Genomic DNA, 20,489 nt, shown 5'->3' with positions numbered 1-20,489 from the left:
CAGTATATTCTAAGCAATAACTGATAATTCATTCTTTTAAATACTGAAAAATTGAAATATTCTTTCAGCTAGTTGAATCAATTGAGAACAACTTCTTGCTTTCAGAAATTGTGGAGGTCCAATCCAACTCCAGAGTACTAGACTGGCAAGTGAAGGAAGATAGTATTTTTCAGTCCAGCTTGCAGATAACATTCTGTGGCTTAATATATAAAACAAAACCAGCAAGATCTACTCCTACCCCCAACATTTAAAGTAACACCTGAAATTCAAGATGAGCATTCATCTTTTTTTTTATATTGTTATGACACTCCAACCTAAGAATTATAACTTGCAAGTTAAGTATTGTTATGGGCTGAATCAAGATACAAAATAAAATGGTGGATTTGAAGTTGTCAATAGCTTTTCTTTACAGTTTCCAGGTACTAGAACATGTCCTCTACGAAAGGAAATACGTGCCAAGATTTCTGGTCAGGTCTTCCGAATCTTAAGTCTGAAACACCAAAGTTATTATCTATCACATCTTCAGTATTGATTTAGAAGGTCTCACACTACTTCTACATATAAAATTTAACTTTCTTTTTAACATTAATTCCTTAGTATTTTGTTGGAACAAGAATGGAATTAGTACACAGGCAATGTGGACAAACCCCTAGAAAAATTTTAGAACCTAAGAGAAAAATATAATCTTTTTTTTTTTAAATAATTAAACACGAATAGAAAAAAAAACCAAAAACAAAAAACAAACAAACAAACAAAACCCAAAAACAAAAACCAAAAAAACAAACAAACAAACAAAAAAAACCAAAAACAAAAACAAAAAAACCCCCAAACAAACAAACAAAAAAAACCCAGTACTGTTGATAAACTACATTCCCTTATGGGTACCTGTAGAAGGCAAACTGTGTATCTCGCTGGAATACTTCAGGTCAAACCCTATCAATGCCTCCATTCTTCTGCTACTTAATTGTCCAGTTCTCCATTACTGTTTGATTCTGAACATGTCCTTATGTAGTCAACTTATAGACCTCTCAAGAAGGATTGAAACATCTGGTGTATGCATCATCTTACCCACTTTGTCAGTGTCTACATCCAAACTGCTACCTATAGTAGGAAAAAATGTGGTTCTACTGTATGGCTCACCTAAATGCAAACCTTGAGATATTCTGCATCCTGGAAATGCTTCTTTCACCATCCAACTATGACTTTAGCAATTAGGTTGATGCACAGATTTGCACAATTAACAATCTGCAAACGTTAAGCAGCTGAGTAAGAAGAAACCTCTCTGGATCTCTCAACTTGCTTCAGTGACTAAAGACTGAATATCATGGCCAGGTACATCAGGTGTCAGTCTAAAGTTCATTTACTTGCCATGTAAATGCAAGAAAGAAACAAGTTTAAAATCCTGTAGAGGAGCTTGCAGTAATTGTGTTTTATTTATAACAGACAACCCAGAGGCCAAACTTGCCATCTCCAACCCACCTAAAATACCCAATTTCACTTTCCGAGACTTCCTGGAGTTCTACCAATTATTTTTAGTTTGCCACAGTAAATAGATTTATTAATTATTTAACCTAGAATACAAATTCATCCATTGACAATTTTTTTTTAGATTACAAAGTCTGCAACAATGAACATTCATTCTCATTAAATGGATCTGGAAATTCACTGACACTAACCAAAAGGCAGAAAAGCTGGCACACCAAAAGAACAATGTACTTAACAGGTGTGTAATTTTCAGTTACTTTTAAGAAAGCAGTGTGAAATTTAAAAAAAATTTTAAGCAACATAACAAGGAACAGGGAAGGAAGATTCATGTAAGTCACCAAGAAGATGTAAAATCCACTCAAGACTTCTGAAGAAACTCATACATGAAAATTGAATCCTGACAAAGTACATTAAAAAGAAGTTTAAAAGACCAGAAACTATAATTTGGAGAGAAAGCTGGGAGAGACTAGATCAAGTTTTGCCACATCACAAAGGCAATGAATAAGGTGGGTAAGGGGTTTTGTTTTCAGCAAGCACTACAAAGCTAAGATTAAGGAACACCTGACAAAACTTAACCAGTTAGCAGTTTAACACTGACAAAAGAAAGCACTTTACAAAACAGCTAGTGAATTTCTGGGGCTTGTGGCAGGAAAGACTAAAGGGTTGGCAGTATCAACAGGTTCAAAATGGATTAAATAAATTCATGGCTGACAAGTCTATAAAAATTAAAAACTAGACAGGAACATACCCTCAAACATGCATATGTAACAGGTCTAGGTGGTGGGAGAAATAGAGGGAAACAAACAGGGAAGGTGGTCTGCCTTGCAACTTGTCCTTGAATTTCTCCTTCTCTTGCAATTATCTGCTGAAATCCTCAGAAATAATTTATGGAAAGTATTCAATAGATATGGACATTCTTCCTTAGTCTCTGGCTTAAATCAGCCTAACACATCAAAAAATTCTACTAGAACATTTGTGCTGGCACTAAGGGTGGGGACCCTCTGCTTCATGGACAGACCACATGCAAAAACTACAGCATGGATGCAAGGCTGGCATACTTGAATTTAAAAGCTTTACCATACCTCATATAGAAGGACAGAGGCAGACCACAGGACCTCAGAATGCAACACATTTGAGACAGTAAAGCTAGCCATTTACTTGGTTCCCTACCCTAGTCAGTAAGCATTTTGATGTTGAGATAGCAAAAAAAATCCCCGTATCATTTTTTATGTGCTATTATAGTGACCCCAAACATTTGCAAATGGTTTCTAAACACTTCACAGGCTAGAAGGGTTATCGGGATTCAGACAGCCTGGCCAGTCACAGCACAAGAGTCAACTCATTATAACTGTCCACACACACCAATTTTACAGTAAAACCCAGATCTGCACTAACTTCATTCAGAGATCTAAAATGACACTACCTTACTTTAGTATGAACAAAAGGGATAGTTAGCTCAGGTTACTTGAATTCTTGGCAAAGAGTTTGTCTTCATCTTTTTGCCTCATGAACATTCACCAGACTTCTCAGACTTTAAAAACAGCATGCAATGAAAAAAACTGAACTAACTATTCTTTGCAATACCCAATTGGTTAATCACCTTTTAGATTTCAAAATTCATTGGTGCTATAACATTCAGCAAACACACTACATATATTAGACTAAATCATAGACAGTAAGACATACTTGCAACATTTCACGTGTTTGCCATTCACTATACTTACCTGCATTTCTTCTTTTGTGAAACTGGCTGCTTCATCACCTAGTTCATGTAGATACATGCAGTCTGGTTTTGGACACTGCATATTTTTTAGAAAATAACTGCAGTATTTTGTTGTACCTAATGATGCCTGAAGGAAAAAAAAAATAAGTACTGGAGGTTAAGAATGCCTTTAGCCATATAATACAAAAAAAAGTTATATTTAAAAAAAATTACCTCAAGATTTGAAAGTCCATCATAATGCATTTTTGATGCAGATAGAACAAAAAGTCAATTTGTAAGAAATCTATACATTCTTGAGGATTAGATAATTAGGATGTATTTTTGTTTACTTCATATAAATGCTGAAGTAAGAGCCTCAGTAAAAATTTGCATAATCATAAGGAGGCAAGTAGCAGGATCAGGAAATTAATAGTAACTAGATTTTCTATAGCTACCAATTCGGCCAAATCAGCCTGAACACCTGTTTACACATACCACAAAAAGAAAAAAACTTTGATTTCCCAGGGAGCTTTTGAGAGGTGTGTACAGACTACAGAAACGTTCTGTGAAAGCAAACAGTGGGTTTTCACACTGTACTATTATGCTATACAACAAAAAAGCCACTGTGAGCTTGGGGAGGAAGTACATATCTTTGTCTCAAACTTTGTTTTAAGAAGTTATCTGCTAACCCACCAAAACACTGCCTCTGGATGTTCACTGAAGTTCCATTTTGAAATTAATACCAGGAAGGAAAGTCAAAAGCCGATGCACGGGACACTTTTGTTCAGCAATACAAACATACCCATACAAACAAAATTGCATACTAATCCCTGATATTAGGGTTCTACAACATAAAGGCAAGAACATAAAACTATTACCACCTTAAGTGTTCTGCCGTCTACCACCACATTATTGACGCACTGTATGGCTCTGAGGGCATCTTCTGACCTGATGTAGGTTACATAAGCGCTGGCACTTGGACCCTAGGAAGAAAACATACACTATTTACTTGTTTTTCTTTCCCCAGACAGATCTGATTATTAAGTCACCTTTTAAGCCACCCACTTCATCAACTGGTATATTCAGGGTTTGATGTTTTTAACAAGAAACCGACTAAAAAAAAGGTAGAAGCCATAAAAACTCATATGTGATGCATAAAGAACGAAGAAAAGAGGGAATGTATCAGTATGTTGCATGAATGTTCTAAAAATACTTAAAAGGCATTTTATCACCACAACACAGACTAATGACTGAGTGCCATATTGCTGCTTCTTTAAAGTTTCTCATCCTGTCTCCCACTTTTCAATCTTTCTACGTTGCATTTTGCATCCAACTTTGAGAGTCTGGTTGGAAAACGCCTCAGTAACCTAATAGTAATTTGATTATTACAAGGCGTTTTTTTTCTTACCTATTGCTTAATCAGAAACATGGAGCCCTAGATTCACCCTGCACACATGCATTCTCTAAAGGAATTAAAATTTAAAAAATTACAAAGATCTCTGACTTACCTGTGAGCCTGCATATGATGTGCTGTTATTAATGACAACTTTATGTATTTTACCAAACTTCCCAAAATATTCTGGCCGTTTCAAAACCTACAAGAAAAGAAAGTCCAAGTGGTATACTTATAATTCATACAGAGGTGTACTTATTCTTCTGTAAAACTGTGCAGGTAAAACCTTTAACTAATAAAAACCAGGTCTCTCCTAAAAGAAGAGCACAAAGATTTAGATTTGTTTTCTCACATAAAAGCATGGTTACTTGCAATACAAAGTATGTTGTCACTGCAGAACTTTAATGACAAATATCCCAGATTTCATACCGTATTTTAAAAAATTCTTTCTGGGTAAATCCCACCCTGGCAAAATATATCCCATTTAGCATAAAAATGTTCCTGTATATATCTGCTTTATAATTTGATTTCAAAAATAAAAATCACATTCATTCTCATTTCCAAATAACCATACACCTTAAACTTGCATTCAACTATATTAATTACTAGGTACAAAATTCTGAATCCTGACTGGCATGCCCCACACTCCAAAGAAAAAGGGACTAAACCAATTAGCTCAAGAAAATCTCAAGTTTTCCAAAGACCAGACTAAGCAAAGAAAGACAATAAAGGAACATTTTTCGGGACAAGAAAAAACATATCAGAATCAACATCATGTTGAAATGAAGGAGTGACTATCACATCTGTAAAGGAAAAAAATAAACCTCTTGCCCTTCCTGGAATCAGTAAGTACTAACACATCATTTAGGGACCCTGTGCAAAGCAGTAACATCACCAGCATATTAAGCAACTCTGCTGAATAACCCTTACCCTTACCTGTGTGCCAATGAAATTGGCAACATATTTGACACATCAATACCAAAGGCCTTTTTTTCCATTTCTGTGATGGAAGAAGGTGCAAAAGTACTGACTACTCAGACTGAAGCTAGAGAAAATAAGGGCATTTCTGATCTAGATAATAACCTGAGAGTTTATAAAGGAAGATTTGTTTCCTCTGCTCCATCTTCATATTGGCATAGGATAGTGCAGTTAAACTGTACTGATCCAAGAACTAAACTACTCCTCTCCATTCCCAAGCGAGCATCAATGTCTTCAGGAACTAACAGCATCACACTTGGAACATCCCAAAGAACTACACGGTACATTGTACAGACAACCAGTCACACCCAGGTCTCTTCTGACTGCTCTTCACTTGGTCTACACCCTCTTGAAACACACTACACCCACTCTAAAGGCATCATTCCAGAGTAGATTGACAATCCTAAAGAAACTTCCCTTTTACCCAAGCATATTACAGATTATATTCCTGGTACAATAAAACAGCATAGCCTTCACAATTCTCCTAAGAGCATGTCAACAGAAGAGGATCCACCTCTGCTTATTATGATCCACAGACGTATTTCCAGAAACAGCACATAGCAGCCAAACTCCCACCAAATAACCTCAATGTATGAAGGAATTTTTTGCCTGCTTAAGTAGAAAACTTGAATATATAGTATACTTTTTTTAGCTCATCTCTCTCAGGCTAGGGTTTTCGAAGATCAAGTCACCTTGTGCTATATGCAACATTCAGTAGGTGCACATTATTTTCTGGCATGTCATTGAGAATACTGCCACCAATACACCTAGTACAGCACATCCCCATCCCCCAAATAAACCCATTCCTAGTTACTTCAAGTATTCAGTGTAAAATTATCAGAGGTTTGTTTTTTTTTTTTTTTTTAAAAAAAAGGAATCAACTGTATTTACTACTATTTCTCTTAATTACAAATCCTCCATCTGGTCAAAGAAACTAAATTTCAATAATAAATTCATATTGCATTTTTCAATGATAAATAGCCCCAAGCCAGTGCTGACAGCTGCTTGCAAATACTTGCTGCTATATTTTAATACATACTGAAGAGTTATACACCAGATCAGTTTTAACTTGATTTTTTTCTCTTCCCTTCTTATCCTTCTCTCTTTTCTCCTTCACTAAAAGCAGCCTTTTACATTCGTTCTTTACCAACCTACCAAAATGCAGACCATACTCTGAGACCTTAGAAACAGCCACTTCTGTATGAGACTTATCCAGATACTTTAGTTTGATAAGGTGAATTTAATCTAGGACCGTAATTTTGAAGATAGATATCTTATCCTGCAGTACATTTCCTCCATATGTAATTCAAGATACTTTTATGCATTAGCACTTACTCCATTGGCCATCTGCAGCGATGACTGATGATTGAAGCAAATAAAGCATTTTAAACATAATCAGTTTTCTCAAATGAAAACCTTATTTTTGATGATGCAGAGCAGTAAGCCACCTTTTTCCGGGGTCTTCCTCTTATTAACTTTTCCCCCACAACTTCTTAAGGACATAATCCTTATGGTTCTTCCTAGTATATACTTCCAAGTGTTGGCTTTTTTCTTCTGTCTCTACAGGTTTGTGTGATACTGTGTATCAGTTCTTTGTAATCCAACCAAGCTCCCATTTTAGAACTGATGATTCATGACATAGCTGTATAGTGCCAGCAGATCCAACCTAGGAAAATGAGTACCTGAAAAGTCCTTATGCTAATTTTTAGCTTAAAACTAAACTCTCATTATTAAAAAATAACAACTTCCCTCCCCACAAATAAAAAAACTGCAGAGAACCTGTACTCCCTAAAACAGAGACAGACACTTATTGAGATTATTACGGAGGAAGAAGCTAAGTTCTCTTAAGAAGAGGGGGCCTCACTCATGGCAGCGAATCTTTTCAACACAGCTTCATTTTGTGCCCTTCAGGGAGACACAAGGGTATTCCAATGTTTCATGGCAGCAAGTTAAGAGCAAGATCTGCAAGTGTGAACTGCTCACCTCTGGATCTGCTAGGCGCTGAGATAGCCCTACCACGAAGACAAGGTTCTTCTGTACAACCCGTACACTGGCCAAATGTTTGCGATTCTCTGATATCTTCTGTTTCCTCTCATTTTGTTTCTGTTTCTTTTCATTTTTTATCCTCTGCAGCTCTTCCTGGGAGAGTGGTTTGTACACTGCTGGATCTTCTGGATATGGCTAAACATAACAAACAGCATTAAAACCAACTCATATAAGAAACAACACCTTTGAAAACCACTAATCACCATGTTTTAATGCAAAAATTTCCTTATTAAACGGATCTGAAAATTATGGCTACCCACATTATAGAAGCATATTCAGTCCTTTGGGAAAGGCAAATATCTTGCATATTTCCATGGAATTCTTCTATTTATAGACATAATACTGATTTGGGCAACAACCACATTCTAACCCGCCTGCCTAGTCAATTTGGTAATATTACAAGCAGCTGCAACATAATAACCAACACATCCTGTTATAATTTCACTAACAAGAGCTTAGTGTAAGCAGGATGAAAGCATGCACTTGATATTTATTGTCTGATACAGATCTTAAATGTACTCAAGACTGAGATAAGAAATCAAAATACAAATGTAGTTTCAGTGGTCTACTAAGTTCAAGACCGTAACACCAGAATACTCAAACTTTACATGGCTAATTTCTAGTGAAGAGACAGATTTCAACACAATTAACGCATGCTGATTTAACAGTATTCTTGCCATGCTTATGGACCAGTTTGAAATTTGGTCGCTCCCTCCTACAGGTAACTCCTCAAACACAGATATAACATTGTATTTTAATCTCAGAAATATACAAGAAAAGTACAAGTATGCTCAGAGTTACCTAGAAAGACCGCTCTATTCATGCTATAAAGGCACTATTTTAGCTGTGTCTTGCAGACTACAGCGCACTGTCATCTGCTCCAGATTACTCCTCAAAGCAGTCCCACATTCCTTACCTGTCCCAGTTTTTTCAGACTGAAAAGTCAGGTTTTACAATGTACACAGAAAGCAATGCTAAGCACAAAAACAAGCACATAAAATAGATCTCAAACAAACAAAAGATTCTCTAAACACCGAGAAGTAAAAAATGAGAAGAGTACAGGAGATGTGAATTAAGACAAAGAAGCTAAGCTCAAGCTCACCAGTATGTTGAACTAAGGTCTTTGCTTGTACTATCATAACCAAAGGTTTCAGTGTGAAAGTCCAACAAAAATGAATTTAACTTTTTCCTGACCGTCCTGTGTTAATGACAAGAGTACAAAACTAGCTGTCATACTAAAGAAGCTGAGAAAAATTTACAGCAGATAAGTGTGTTTAGAGTAAAACTGTATCTTCCTCCTAGTTGCATGATGTTACTCAAAGAGACACCAAGTGCTCAGACCCAATAGTTTTCTGAGTACATCCCCAAACAAATCGAGATCGATTGTACAGTTTAAAGTTCAGCATCATTATGGTACATGAGATCTTCTGAAAATACGCTACAGTTGACTTGAGCAGATGGCATCTCACAGTCAAGCATCAAGTCCTCTGGAACATGTTTTAGTATCACAAAGGAATTTAAACGTGTAACATACTTTAGCAGTAGACAAAGGTGTCCTTAACATGAAAACACTATAATTGTCTGATCCAGATCTTAAATGTAGAACAGTCAAAACCATACTATTTCTCAAAACGATATGTTACTCAGAGTTAACACTGAGTATGTTATATAGATTTCAGAATGTACTAGATGAATACCAATGACCAACTAGTAAGGCCATCTGAGATTTGCTATCGCCAATTATTATCTTGTGTTTTAACACATCTACATATGAGGACTTCTGAGAAGCAGAATAGTTTTATACATAATGAGCTTCTCAAAATCGGTATTAGTCAATGGTGTAAACTAAAGAATAAAAATGTGTTTTTACAGGAAAGAAAGACTACTCAGGGCAAAGAGTGAGTTAGCTCAGTTATCACTGAGTTCAGGTAGGAATGGGAAGAAAAGTGCAGCAGTATAACAGATATAGTTTCAAAAATATGCCTTGCCCTACAGCAAGTGATGTCCTATCATATCTACAATCCATTTTTTCAAAGATTAATTCCTACTCCACATCCCATACTATGCAAGGCAAAACTTGCAGGAGTGCTGCTCTCTGGCATTGGGTGAGAAATGCAGTAATGGTTTTCAGTAGGTTCAGTAAGGCTCCTGAAGGTCCAAGGAAACTACAGCAAACAGTGCCAAAATTCATCAGCTTCTTTCTTGCCAAGTATAGCCACATTCAGTGCATATTCTCAAGCAGAGTAGCAAGTCAGACAGGATATTTCTTCTCTGTACAGCTATTTGCTGCTGGAGGTCCTGAACATGAATCAGGAAATATCCTGGGTAGCCCAAGCCTAACACTGAACAGAACATTTATATGTCCATATAGTAGTTTGCATTTCTACAGGAAAGCATAAAAACTCCTAATAGGAGCACAACTAGACAGCAGCTTCAGAATCAGGGGAAGAGAAAAATCTCCATCTCAGCAGAAAGCTTGAGGCTAGCCGAATAGGAATTTCAATCATTATGTAGCAGCAGTAATTGGTTTGCCACCATGGACAACCACACTTGCTTGAGCAACAGAAGCTTCCAAAGTTCTCACTAGATACTGCAGAGCAGCATTAAATACATGTTTTGCATGTACATCACTCACATGACATGCTTAGAACGCTCCCAGGGAATAGAACTAGTTTGATATCTTGACTTGCAGGACCTGTAAATGAATCAGCACACATCTCCTGAATCCCAAGAATAACTCAAACACAACTGAGGGCCAGATGATCCTCCTATCGATGTATTGTGCGTGACATAACAAATTAGGAGATATTGCACACTTAAAGAGGGCGGAAGGCAAATAAGCACAGCAGCAACATTTCAGACACTAACTCTAAAAAAAATAGTATTAGAAATCATTTTGCTTCCAAATTAAAGACAAAATCAGTCTACAGATAGGAAAAGAAATTATTTCATCTTCAGAGTCATTGCTTCCCACAGTGCTGAAGTTCATGACCTTGGATGATGTTCCAACTACAAACAGGTGCATGCACTGAAGATTGCTGGAACAAGTCGCTGAAAGCCAAGCAAGGTGGATTGACAGCTGGTGTACCTCACAGCGCCATTTGGAATGCTGTTTACGCTGTCTAACCCTACAAATCAGAAGTAGACAGAGGACTATACATATCAGAAGCTCTTGGGTCTTGCAATAACTAAAGAGGAAATGCTACTGACATGCCCACATCATGCCCTTGGCTGATAAAGGATTTGAGACCCAAACAAAATAGCTACCTCAAGTGTTATCAGCATTGATGTATTTTCAGATGCAAGACATTAGGAGATATCAACATCACTGATTCAATAAGTTTAGCTAACACCTTTCATTTAAGCTATACCAGAGCTTTTCAGAAAAAAACACTGAGGTTCCCCAAACAAGTGTGCCATCATGGAATATGACCAAATTTTCTTTACACTAAGTGCAAGGTAGTCCCTTCAAGAACTTGAGCAAAAGTTTGAATTTCTCTTTTGAAGTCTTGCTTTCTATAAGCAGGGATGCCCTTGATGAATTCTCAGTCTTCCTGACTAATTTTGTCTTGTTATTTACGGTTTGTTTTCTTTCAGACTTTTTCCCTCATTTCGCCATAGTTGAAAGCTGAGCTGTGATTTATCATAGTTTATTATAACTTTGCTTTTGTCATTCCCAGATGGGTCACATTCCTTCCACACAATGGCTGCACCAACATTTCCCACTTGTTGTCTTGCTACCAAGTAGGTCCTGAAACAAGAAACACAAAGAAAGTCAGTAAGGTTTATGCACAGTATACACCACTAAACTTATGTTTAAAAAAAAAAGTAATTTCCTATCCATTTCAAAATGTCAATTGTTGCACCACACTACTCAGTTGTGGGATTAAAAGCATAGGAGGAAACACTGATATTTGAAGACTGTGCATTAAGACTAAGTGTTCCTTTTACACAGAAGTAGTGGGAGAAACATGGACAAAAACATGCTTAAAGCATGTTAACCTCTTGATCATACATCTAGCAGTATACTATTTCCCTCCATCTCTAACATAAGGTGCTGGGAGAAATAAAGGTTGCTCAGTCAAGGAACTGGAGAAAAAGCCAAAGTCACACCACAGGAACAACTGTGTGTATCAAGTTATATTATTTGGTGGAAGAGCAAAGCAATTAAGTACCATGAACAAGCTAGGCTTTTTTGTTGCTGGATTTGAAAAGTGCAGGGAGGGCTGAGAGTGGCATAATCCAATTATGCAATTGAGATGGTATGTATTATTCATATGACAAAAAGGACGTAGACTGCTGAATTTTACAGAAAGGAAAACAGAAATATCACCGCAAAAATAAAAATCACTGGCTTTACAATCAACCAGCAAGTCTGCTGGCCTGCAAACCAGCTTTCACCTACAGAAATCTCTTCTGAAGACAGCATATTTTCATTCTAATTTGACTACTTAGCAGCTACTTCACTCAGTTAAGAAATCAATTGACTGGAAAAAACAGGAAGCCTTGCTTACTGTCACAATTGGCTACACTTACAATTCGGAAGGGCATCAGGAACCCAAAGCAAGACAGTTCAATCTTTTTTAGGTACATATTTTTGCAGTTAATGAATTAAATAGAAACAATTTCTATTTCTCTAAAAATAGACTATTTTCCGAGTCTATTACAGAAGATTCAAACGAAGTTTAGAAAGTTTTTAATATGTTAATACTAAAAAGTACCAGTTTCCAACCAACATTTAAGTTTAATTCACACTAGCACCTTACTAAAGCAAATGTTTGTGTATTACTATTATTCACAGGAGGAAACTTAAGGCACACTGCAACCACATGAACTATTCTGCATGTGCAGATGTTAAGCTATATAATAGTTCAAACATGTAGAAGTACTCTCTCCTGGGTAGAAGAAACCACAAGCTAACATCTTTCCAGTTGGAAGTGAATTAAAAAAGCTTAGGAAGATAATGCAGGTTATTGGATATATAGTAATGCATATATATAATTGCATATACGCAATGCACGGTTAAGATCTAATGCCATAGGTGCCACTATAGCATTTAGCCAGCGATTTTATTACAGACTTCTCCAAAATCTCCCTCAAACACTTCAACCAAAACCCCTGAACAGCGAACTTGTTCACTACTCCTCTCCATGGATTAGTGCTCAAGTTACTGGGTAAGCATTCAATAACACTGGCACAAATAGCAGATTCTATTATGTAATTGTAAATAACATTCATCCTTGTTTTAATATATGTTTATCCACAGTCCATTTCACAATAAGTATCCTGCACTGGTGTACTCATAAAAATATGGCATACCTGTTGAAACCATTGTACCTACTATAAACTTTCCTGCTAAAATTTTGCTGCTTTGCCATGCTCTGTGCTTCAGCATTTTAAGTGGCTGCAATCAAGGTACACTGTAGTAGTTACGAACAGAAAAAAGCTCAGATCTTTCCCCAGAAGCCTTACTATGGGGACTACTTAGACACACTGAACACAAATACACATACCTGGTACCTTCTGTCCAGCACACTTCTAATAATGGCTTCCTCACTTATTTAATGCTGCAAGCCTGTAGCTCAAGATGATTTATTCCCAAGATCCTGGTGTGGTCTCTGCCTCACAATGTCTTTGTCTATGCCACGGAAGAAATGTCCTCCTCAGTCAGCCCTCATTATGCCAACCTCTTACAATCCAGCCATACGGCTCCAAATTCGCTCAAGAATATCTTGCAGTCCATGGATGAAGAAAGTATCAACATAATCTGTTATGAAAGAAGATGTCTCCTTTCTCTCCAGGAATGGTCGATATGTTTCATTCCAATTGTAGCACTTACTTGAGGTTTCCTCATGAAACAGCTTTTCTGAGCAAACTGTATCCAATTAGGCAAAATGTATGCACATCCAGTCATAGAGCAGAGTATTCCATATTTGAGAGTTCAACATATTTCAAAGAATTCAGATACCCAAAGACAGCAAACAGCACACTGCTTCTGTGATTCTTCAAATATATTTCACAAACTTCAAATAACAAACAGGTGAAAAGTAGTGTAACAAATCCAGGAAAACGAAGCGACTTACAGAGATAAGGAAATCCCAGAAATCTCATGTTCTATCAGAAGAGTAGAATTTTTCTTTACTATAAGAAATTACTATACAGCATGTGTCACCTACAGCAGGTATCCCAAGTGGAGAATAATTCAGCTGATGACATACGGATCTTCCTTGTAGAACATGAAGCTCAAATATTGCAGCAAATTTGCAGAATTTTTAAACAAACGTGTTGCTGTGGGAGAGCCTTCAGGCTTGCAGAGGCATCCAAATACAGGTGAACAGTAACAGCTCTAGTGTAGCCAAAGCCCAAAGAAAATATGACTGGAAATGCTTATAAAATACTGTGGCACTGAATAAAGATAGTGAGACCAAGTAAGAATACTTGGGGTCTGAAAAGAAAGCTGTAACATGAGACAGGAAGACAAGACAGGCATAAACTAGGGAAAGGATCATGATTAAATAGCAGGAGAACAAGAAGACATAAGTAGTTGCAACTACAAGAAGAGAAAGCCCAGGCAAGAAAGTTACAGTCAAGGAAAGCCATTAAAGACAGGAAGATACTGAAAAAGAACTTCATTAAACACTGAAGATAAGGAAATAATGAGTTTAAGCAGAACACTAGAAGGAGAAAAAAGTAACTCAAAGAAAGTAACAGGCAACTTAGTGAAGTTGAGGTTTTCAGTGTGGCCAGCCAAATCAGCCAGACATCACAACACAGGGAGATATCAAGTACTATCTTTAAGCATTGGGCAAAAAGATCAGAATACTAGACAAACAGACAGTCTAGATTTCTGAAATGCTTCAAGGTTTAACACCACTGGATATTCTTCCTAAGGCTTTATACATTAAGTACCAACTAAAATATGGATTAAAAGCTCCAGTGCCACAAACAAAACAAGCAGATGCTTTATAAACTTGCCTCTCAGTCAGCTCTGTCAGTTTAGTTGAATATTAGCTCTCAGCAAACCCCTGATGCTGGAATCCTCACTGTTTTTCCTTTCCTTTTTCCTAAAAAGACTTTGTTAATGCATGAGCACCCCAACTCAAAGGATTTTAATTTTTGGCAGTTCTCTCAGCATCAGCATGCCTTGGTTCTGATCCACAGCTTCCCCTATCAATCTGGTTCTGGATTTAATAAACAAAGGCCAGCTGCTTTGTAGTAACAGCTTCAATACATACACAGACAGAATTGGAAAGATCCAACACCTCACCCTTGACCTAGGCCATGACTAGATGATTGCTTCCCTCAAGGAAAAGGATGTCTTTGGTACCAACACAATGCAAGAGCCTTGTGAAATATGCAAGACAAGCTGCTGTTCCAGGGATTTACCTTTCTGCAAGCAGGACAAAGTCCATTCTCATCAGTGCGAATACGATGCCAACAGAAACGACAGATTTGGTAGCCACAGGTGCAAGGGAAGAAATTGATGTCATCAATTTCCAGGGGCTCCATGCAAAGAGGGCATTCCACAGGGTCTTCCTTAGCGTCAGGGCTGCGAGACATCTTTATATGTTCGCAGAGCAGCAAAAGTTTATAATAACTTAATAGACCAAGAAGGTCAGCACTTGAAGATCTGCAAAGGGAAAAAAAAAAGGAGAAAATATTATTAAAACTGTTGACAACTTTTCTTTTGTACCTTTTAACATTTCAGGTTTTCATCACTTTTCTTCTCCCACGCAAGTTACCTACTAAAACACGAGTTTCTGCCAAATCAACTTGATTGGTTTTTTCCTACTTACAAGCCTCACAAATAAAATGAAAGATGGCACTGGTGATGCACCCTCCCCACCTGGACAGACAAGCACTTTGGCAGTTCACTAGCCTGTCTGGATTTCAAAATGTAGATTGCAAAGAAATCAGTGAACACCATACACTGTTATATGCTATGTATGTTAACCTCCTTTAACTACTGCTTTCTGGAAGTCCTTTACAAATCCAAAGTCAAATCCTTGAACACAGGACTTAACGTTTAAAATCGATTTATTCCTTCCCTCAGAGACTTAGAACAATGGGATCTGCAGTAACATTTAGGTCACCCATTCAGACTTTTGAGTATGTTACAGAATTAACAAACAAAAACAAGGAAAGCCGCTTACTAAGGACAATTTGTTTCTTTAGTCTATCTCATTGTTTTGGTCCAGAGACTGATCTGAGATCAGCCTTAGGACTACTTCATTAGCCATGATTTTTCAGGCAGGCATTTTTCTACATGTGTCAGACTTTCATCCAAGTCAGTTATGCTTTTCAGTACCCAATTCACCCCAAAGCCAAAATACATGCCGTGTGATTGAAAAAAACACAAGTTGTAATTTAGAGTGCAGCCACAAGAAGGTATTTCTGGAACAGAATTTTGAAGGCGGCCAATATTCAAGTCACCATTTTCTTAATTGATTTCCTGACTTCAGTCATTTGAGTATGCTTCTATTCTCAGTTTGCAGCACAGGAAATTTACTTTCAGACTCAAAACAAGACACCTGGAGTCACCACTGAGATAATTAATTTGGGCCTTTTCTTCTTTCTTTGAAGTACCACTCTGGATATGTGAAACTGATTCTGACCTCAACAAGCTGTCTCCATCTGACCCATGAGACATGCATGTAGATAGGGCAGAAATTAAGGGCAACAGCTGATTTTTTTTAGGTGGACCTTTGGAAGAAAAATAAAAGGAAAAAATGAACAAAAACTAAAAACCCATTGAAAAATACTGAAAAGATGTGACCAGAATTGATAATTGGATGGTCACACTAGCTCTAGTGAACTAGAGCTTCTAGCACTTCTTTAGAAATAAATGAACTCTAAAGTTTTTTTAAAATCCAGAATTCTTTTTGCAATCATGCTTTTCCCAAAACATCAGTAACTGAATTATAATTGAACCACACACACAATCTGGAGTCCCCCTCTACTTTCCCAAAAAGTTTTCTGTTTCATTTCTAACCAAGAGCTACTAGATTGTGTACTATCCAATATTTCTCCAGGCTTTTAGGAGCAAATCCAGAAACCAATTCTCACACCCACCTATTTGAAGAAGAGTGACATTTAATTCTGTCCCTGGAAATAAGGTGACGGAATGTTGTGAGATCAAACCCTTGCTCACAGAATTCACTGTGGTCTGACGTTAGCCTTAAGCCTTACATAGCATTGATTTGATACTTTCACCACCCCCCAAAAAAGAAAAACCAAACAACTGGCCATACTTTGATCTTCCTCACCCCATATAACATACTTCCTTGCATGAAGTCTACCTTAAAAAGACCAAGAGGTTCCAGCTCAAGTTGGAACGCCCCCCACCATACAGGATCAGATCCATTTGGCATCAGTCTGCAATACTTGTCCCTGTCTGCGCACCACTTCAGGGACAGAAATTCCTCTACAAGCAGCCAGGAAAGAACCCCGAGGAGGACAAGCACGTATGCATATAACCAAAGCATCATCCAAATACACAGCAGAGAGCATATAGCTTTGTATGGGAATACCTGCATTGTCACAAGGTAAACCTGCAATCACAGGCAGATACCAGAAGCCCAGACTACCTGCAATTCCAACCAGTTTGGTAAGGAGCAAGCACAAAGTGTAGTTCTGGTAAACACAGACCACTGCTCTTGAGGAAAAAAGTTCCGCTGGATGACCACAAAAAAGTAAGGATGGAAGAACAACTTTTAGATGCTGCAAGCATAACTTTTCTATATAATACGCACTAGCAACAACACTGTCCTCTTTCTGACAGTCACAATGACTAAAATCAAAAGAGTTAAACTTCCATGATAATACAGCAGCTTGCATTTAATTATCTATGCTTTTATTCACGCTATATTTACAATCATTTTGACAGTCTCAAAGCCAAGTTTTGGAAGTTTACCAGTGTTTTCTACAAAGAACACTAGCAGAATCTGACCTGAAGGGAAAAAAGGATTAGTTTACTGGGGAGCTTTGTTTTTAAGAACACATCCCCACTGGCCCAAGAGTGGGAGGGACTACTGTTAAAAGGCCCCAAAAACACCGTTCAGGTGGCTTTTATGCAGATAACACACTTTTCAGCAGCCTGTAAACATTTCATGTAAACTTTTCACACTTCTATAGCAGCAAAACCGTAACAATATGAAAGTGACTTTAAACCAAAGCATGGAATAAACTCAGTAGATTTTGTTCGGTTTGGCTTCGGACTTAACTTTGTCACAGATCTTCCAACAACAGGTCAGTAAGCACCCAGCATATTCTCTTCTACTGCATACTCATTCCACCACGTGCTCAGCAGCTCTGAGCCTACTGAAACACATTTAAGTAAAGCTATACTAGTACTAGTGAAACTGTAGTTAAAAGAGCGGTTTTGAAGAAACTTTAACCGATACAGTAAAATCACTGAACTTACTTAGGAAGTTATTATTTGGAATCTCCACTAAGAAATGTCATCAGTTCATGTGGAAAAAAAGCATGACATATTAGCTAGTGCCTCTGGGATATGCAGATGAGCTGTAACAAAACTGCAACATAATTAACATTTATGAGCCGTTTAAGTTAACACTAAGAGTTCAGCAGCTGCTAGCAATAATGTCAATAGCTCGCTTCAGTCAGCAAATGGCCCGTTATTTTACAAGTAGTAAGGAGCAGCTGTGTGCCATGTTTCTTGAAGCTGAGGAAATATTTATTTACTTGGCCACAGACCATTCAAGCATTCCACTTAGAGATTCTCCACTGAAGCATCTCCGTTTCAGAAGGGTTGACATACCGGGATTTGTGTCTGAAATCTGCATCGGAACAGTGCTTGTTTTTTTCAAAACTGGAATAACATGCATAGTAAGGCATCAAAAATGCATTCTGAGTATAGTTCATGCACTACCAAGAAACACAGAGTAACTAGTTAGCTCTAAGGCTATTCCTGACAATTCCCGATTAACAGTATAGGAACAGTACTGCAGCAATAGCAAAAAACAAAAGGCAGTATTACGTTGTGCTTAATCCAGAGTATTTGGTCTTTGGGATCAAGGTCAAAGAGATTAAATTAATTGTGTCTCAGGAGTAGACAAGGAGGAAGATTGTTCACATGTACACACGCTTCACAAGCAGCTCGAATTTGTACGTACATTTCCAAAACCCCAATAACTGAGGTTAAACATGGCTTCAACAGTTCCACATCCTGTTTGCAGGACACTATGCCAAAACATTCACACAGGGATGGAGCAGAAGTGGACAATGTCCAGCAGTATGCCTTAGGTGTAGTGATTTTGTAAAAGGTAATACCTAAACTACAGAAATATGAAGTTGTGTGCTTTATCCCTTCTACTGTACCAGCTCGTAAATTCTTTCTCAAACACATACAGAACAGAAAAAAAAGGAGAATTTTTTATTAACTTTAAGTGCTTACTCAGCAGATGACAGCTGTGTCTAGTCAGCTTCACCAAACAATTGTTACTCCTGATAAAACCCTCTGGATTTTGCAGTTGAGGAAAAAGTGATCCTACTATTTGAGGGTACTCACCTAAACACAACTTAATTTCTAATAGAACAAGTGATTTCAGTCTATTTAGGATGCTTGTTGCCTTTCCCTTTTGCATTTGAGGCAAGCAAGTTTAACTTCTAGCAGTTTATCTTCCCTATTTAATTTTAAAAGAGGTCATAAATAAAAGGAGGGGAGGCAGCAGGGGAAAAAATTAGCTTGTTAGGCATTCTTTTTCCTCAACAGTTTGAGACTTGACACACAATCCTCATCTCTCCAAAGCAGACACGAGACCATCTCCATTTGCTAGAAGTTCATTTTAGTAAACACATCCCTTCAAGTTCAAGTTCTCCTCCAGGAGGGCAGCTAGCTCCAGGGAATACAGATGCATTCTTCTTCTCACACAATGGACTGAATTCAGCCTTACTGCTTGCTTTAAGAAGATACAGGTGTCACAGACAAAAGTTCTCAAAATCTAGTCATGAAAAACCTCAGTAAAGACTCACATCCCAGAAAGTATTTAGAGAGTTTGGGCCTCTTGGAGGAAAAAATCCAGACGTGCATTAGCTAATGTTTCACTCAAAGTTCAAACATACCTGACACTTGAAGTGAAACAGGTCGGAGTCTATGCACTGAACCTTTAGTAAGGACTCATTAAACTTATGCAAACATAAACCCTTGCCTTTTCTTCATGGCCTTGTATCTCTTGTAACTCATCAGCCATGTGAAGTCTCAAAACTTCAGTGTATGTAGATGCTTGCCCGCATAATGCCACTGGGAAGGCAGCTCCCCCTGCCAAGACCCCTGCCCCGCTGAAGGACCACTTCCATTTCTACACTTCACCCTGTGTTGATCCATATACAAGCTGGAGTGAGAAAGACAAGCAGACTACAGACAGCAGTTGTAACAGGTTACCCCTTCCTTGCATCAGGGGAGAGTGCAGCTCTGTCGGCACAGCACTCTCCTTCTGGCCAGCAAGGGAGCAACAGTGGCAGAAGCACATTTAAGACTACCTGCTCCCACTAGTGACTGCTGAAAAGAAAACAACACCCACCTGCTTCAGACTTCAAGTAAGAAGGGCTGTCACTTCATTGCATCGCAGTGACCACTTGAAGCCTTACAATAAAAGCTTTCATAGGCACACCAGAAAGAAAAGCCCATTTTTACTGATCTAAGCACACAGAACTGAGGGAGATTCAGTGAGTTACTCGATAACCCATATGGTAGAAAGCTCACATATGCACATCCCAAATTCTTGTAACAGACACAAGAGTAGATGTTTTCATGAAGTCATCCACACAATTCAGAAGAAATCTGTGAAATTTCCACAGAATTTTCCATCTCCTTGACTTGCTACCCTGTATTTGTCTGTCATTTTTTTGAGCCCTACTGAAGAA

General features: G+C 37.8%; 1 protein-coding gene across 7 annotated transcripts in view; it reads right to left on the bottom strand.

Annotated features, from left to right (window-relative positions):
• Positions 1-20,489, bottom strand: part of CNOT4 (CCR4-NOT transcription complex subunit 4) — a 76,398-nt gene that overhangs the window by 27,706 nt on the left and 28,203 nt on the right. For all 7 annotated transcript variants that reach the window (XM_066183472.1, XM_066183473.1, XM_066183469.1 and 4 more), the window contains exons 2-6: positions 14,991-15,234; positions 7,542-7,739; positions 4,696-4,782; positions 4,069-4,170; positions 3,210-3,335 (exon numbers count right to left, since the gene is read on the bottom strand). In XM_066183472.1, the coding sequence (XP_066039569.1) occupies positions 3,210-3,335; positions 4,069-4,170; positions 4,696-4,782; positions 7,542-7,739; positions 14,991-15,164 (687 nt within the window). In that variant the 5' untranslated portion in view covers positions 15,165-15,234. The remainder of the gene's footprint in view (positions 1-3,209; positions 3,336-4,068; positions 4,171-4,695; positions 4,783-7,541; positions 7,740-14,990; positions 15,235-20,489) is intronic.

This window comes from Chamaea fasciata, unplaced genomic scaffold (genome assembly GCF_029207755.1).
Source record: "Chamaea fasciata isolate MVZ Bird 193981 ecotype frontalis unplaced genomic scaffold, bChaFas1.0.hap1 SCAF_5, whole genome shotgun sequence".
Lineage (NCBI taxonomy): Eukaryota > Metazoa > Chordata > Aves > Passeriformes > Sylviidae > Chamaea > Chamaea fasciata.
Note: the sequence above shows the minus strand (reverse complement) of the source record. Positions and strands in the feature narration are given on the sequence as shown.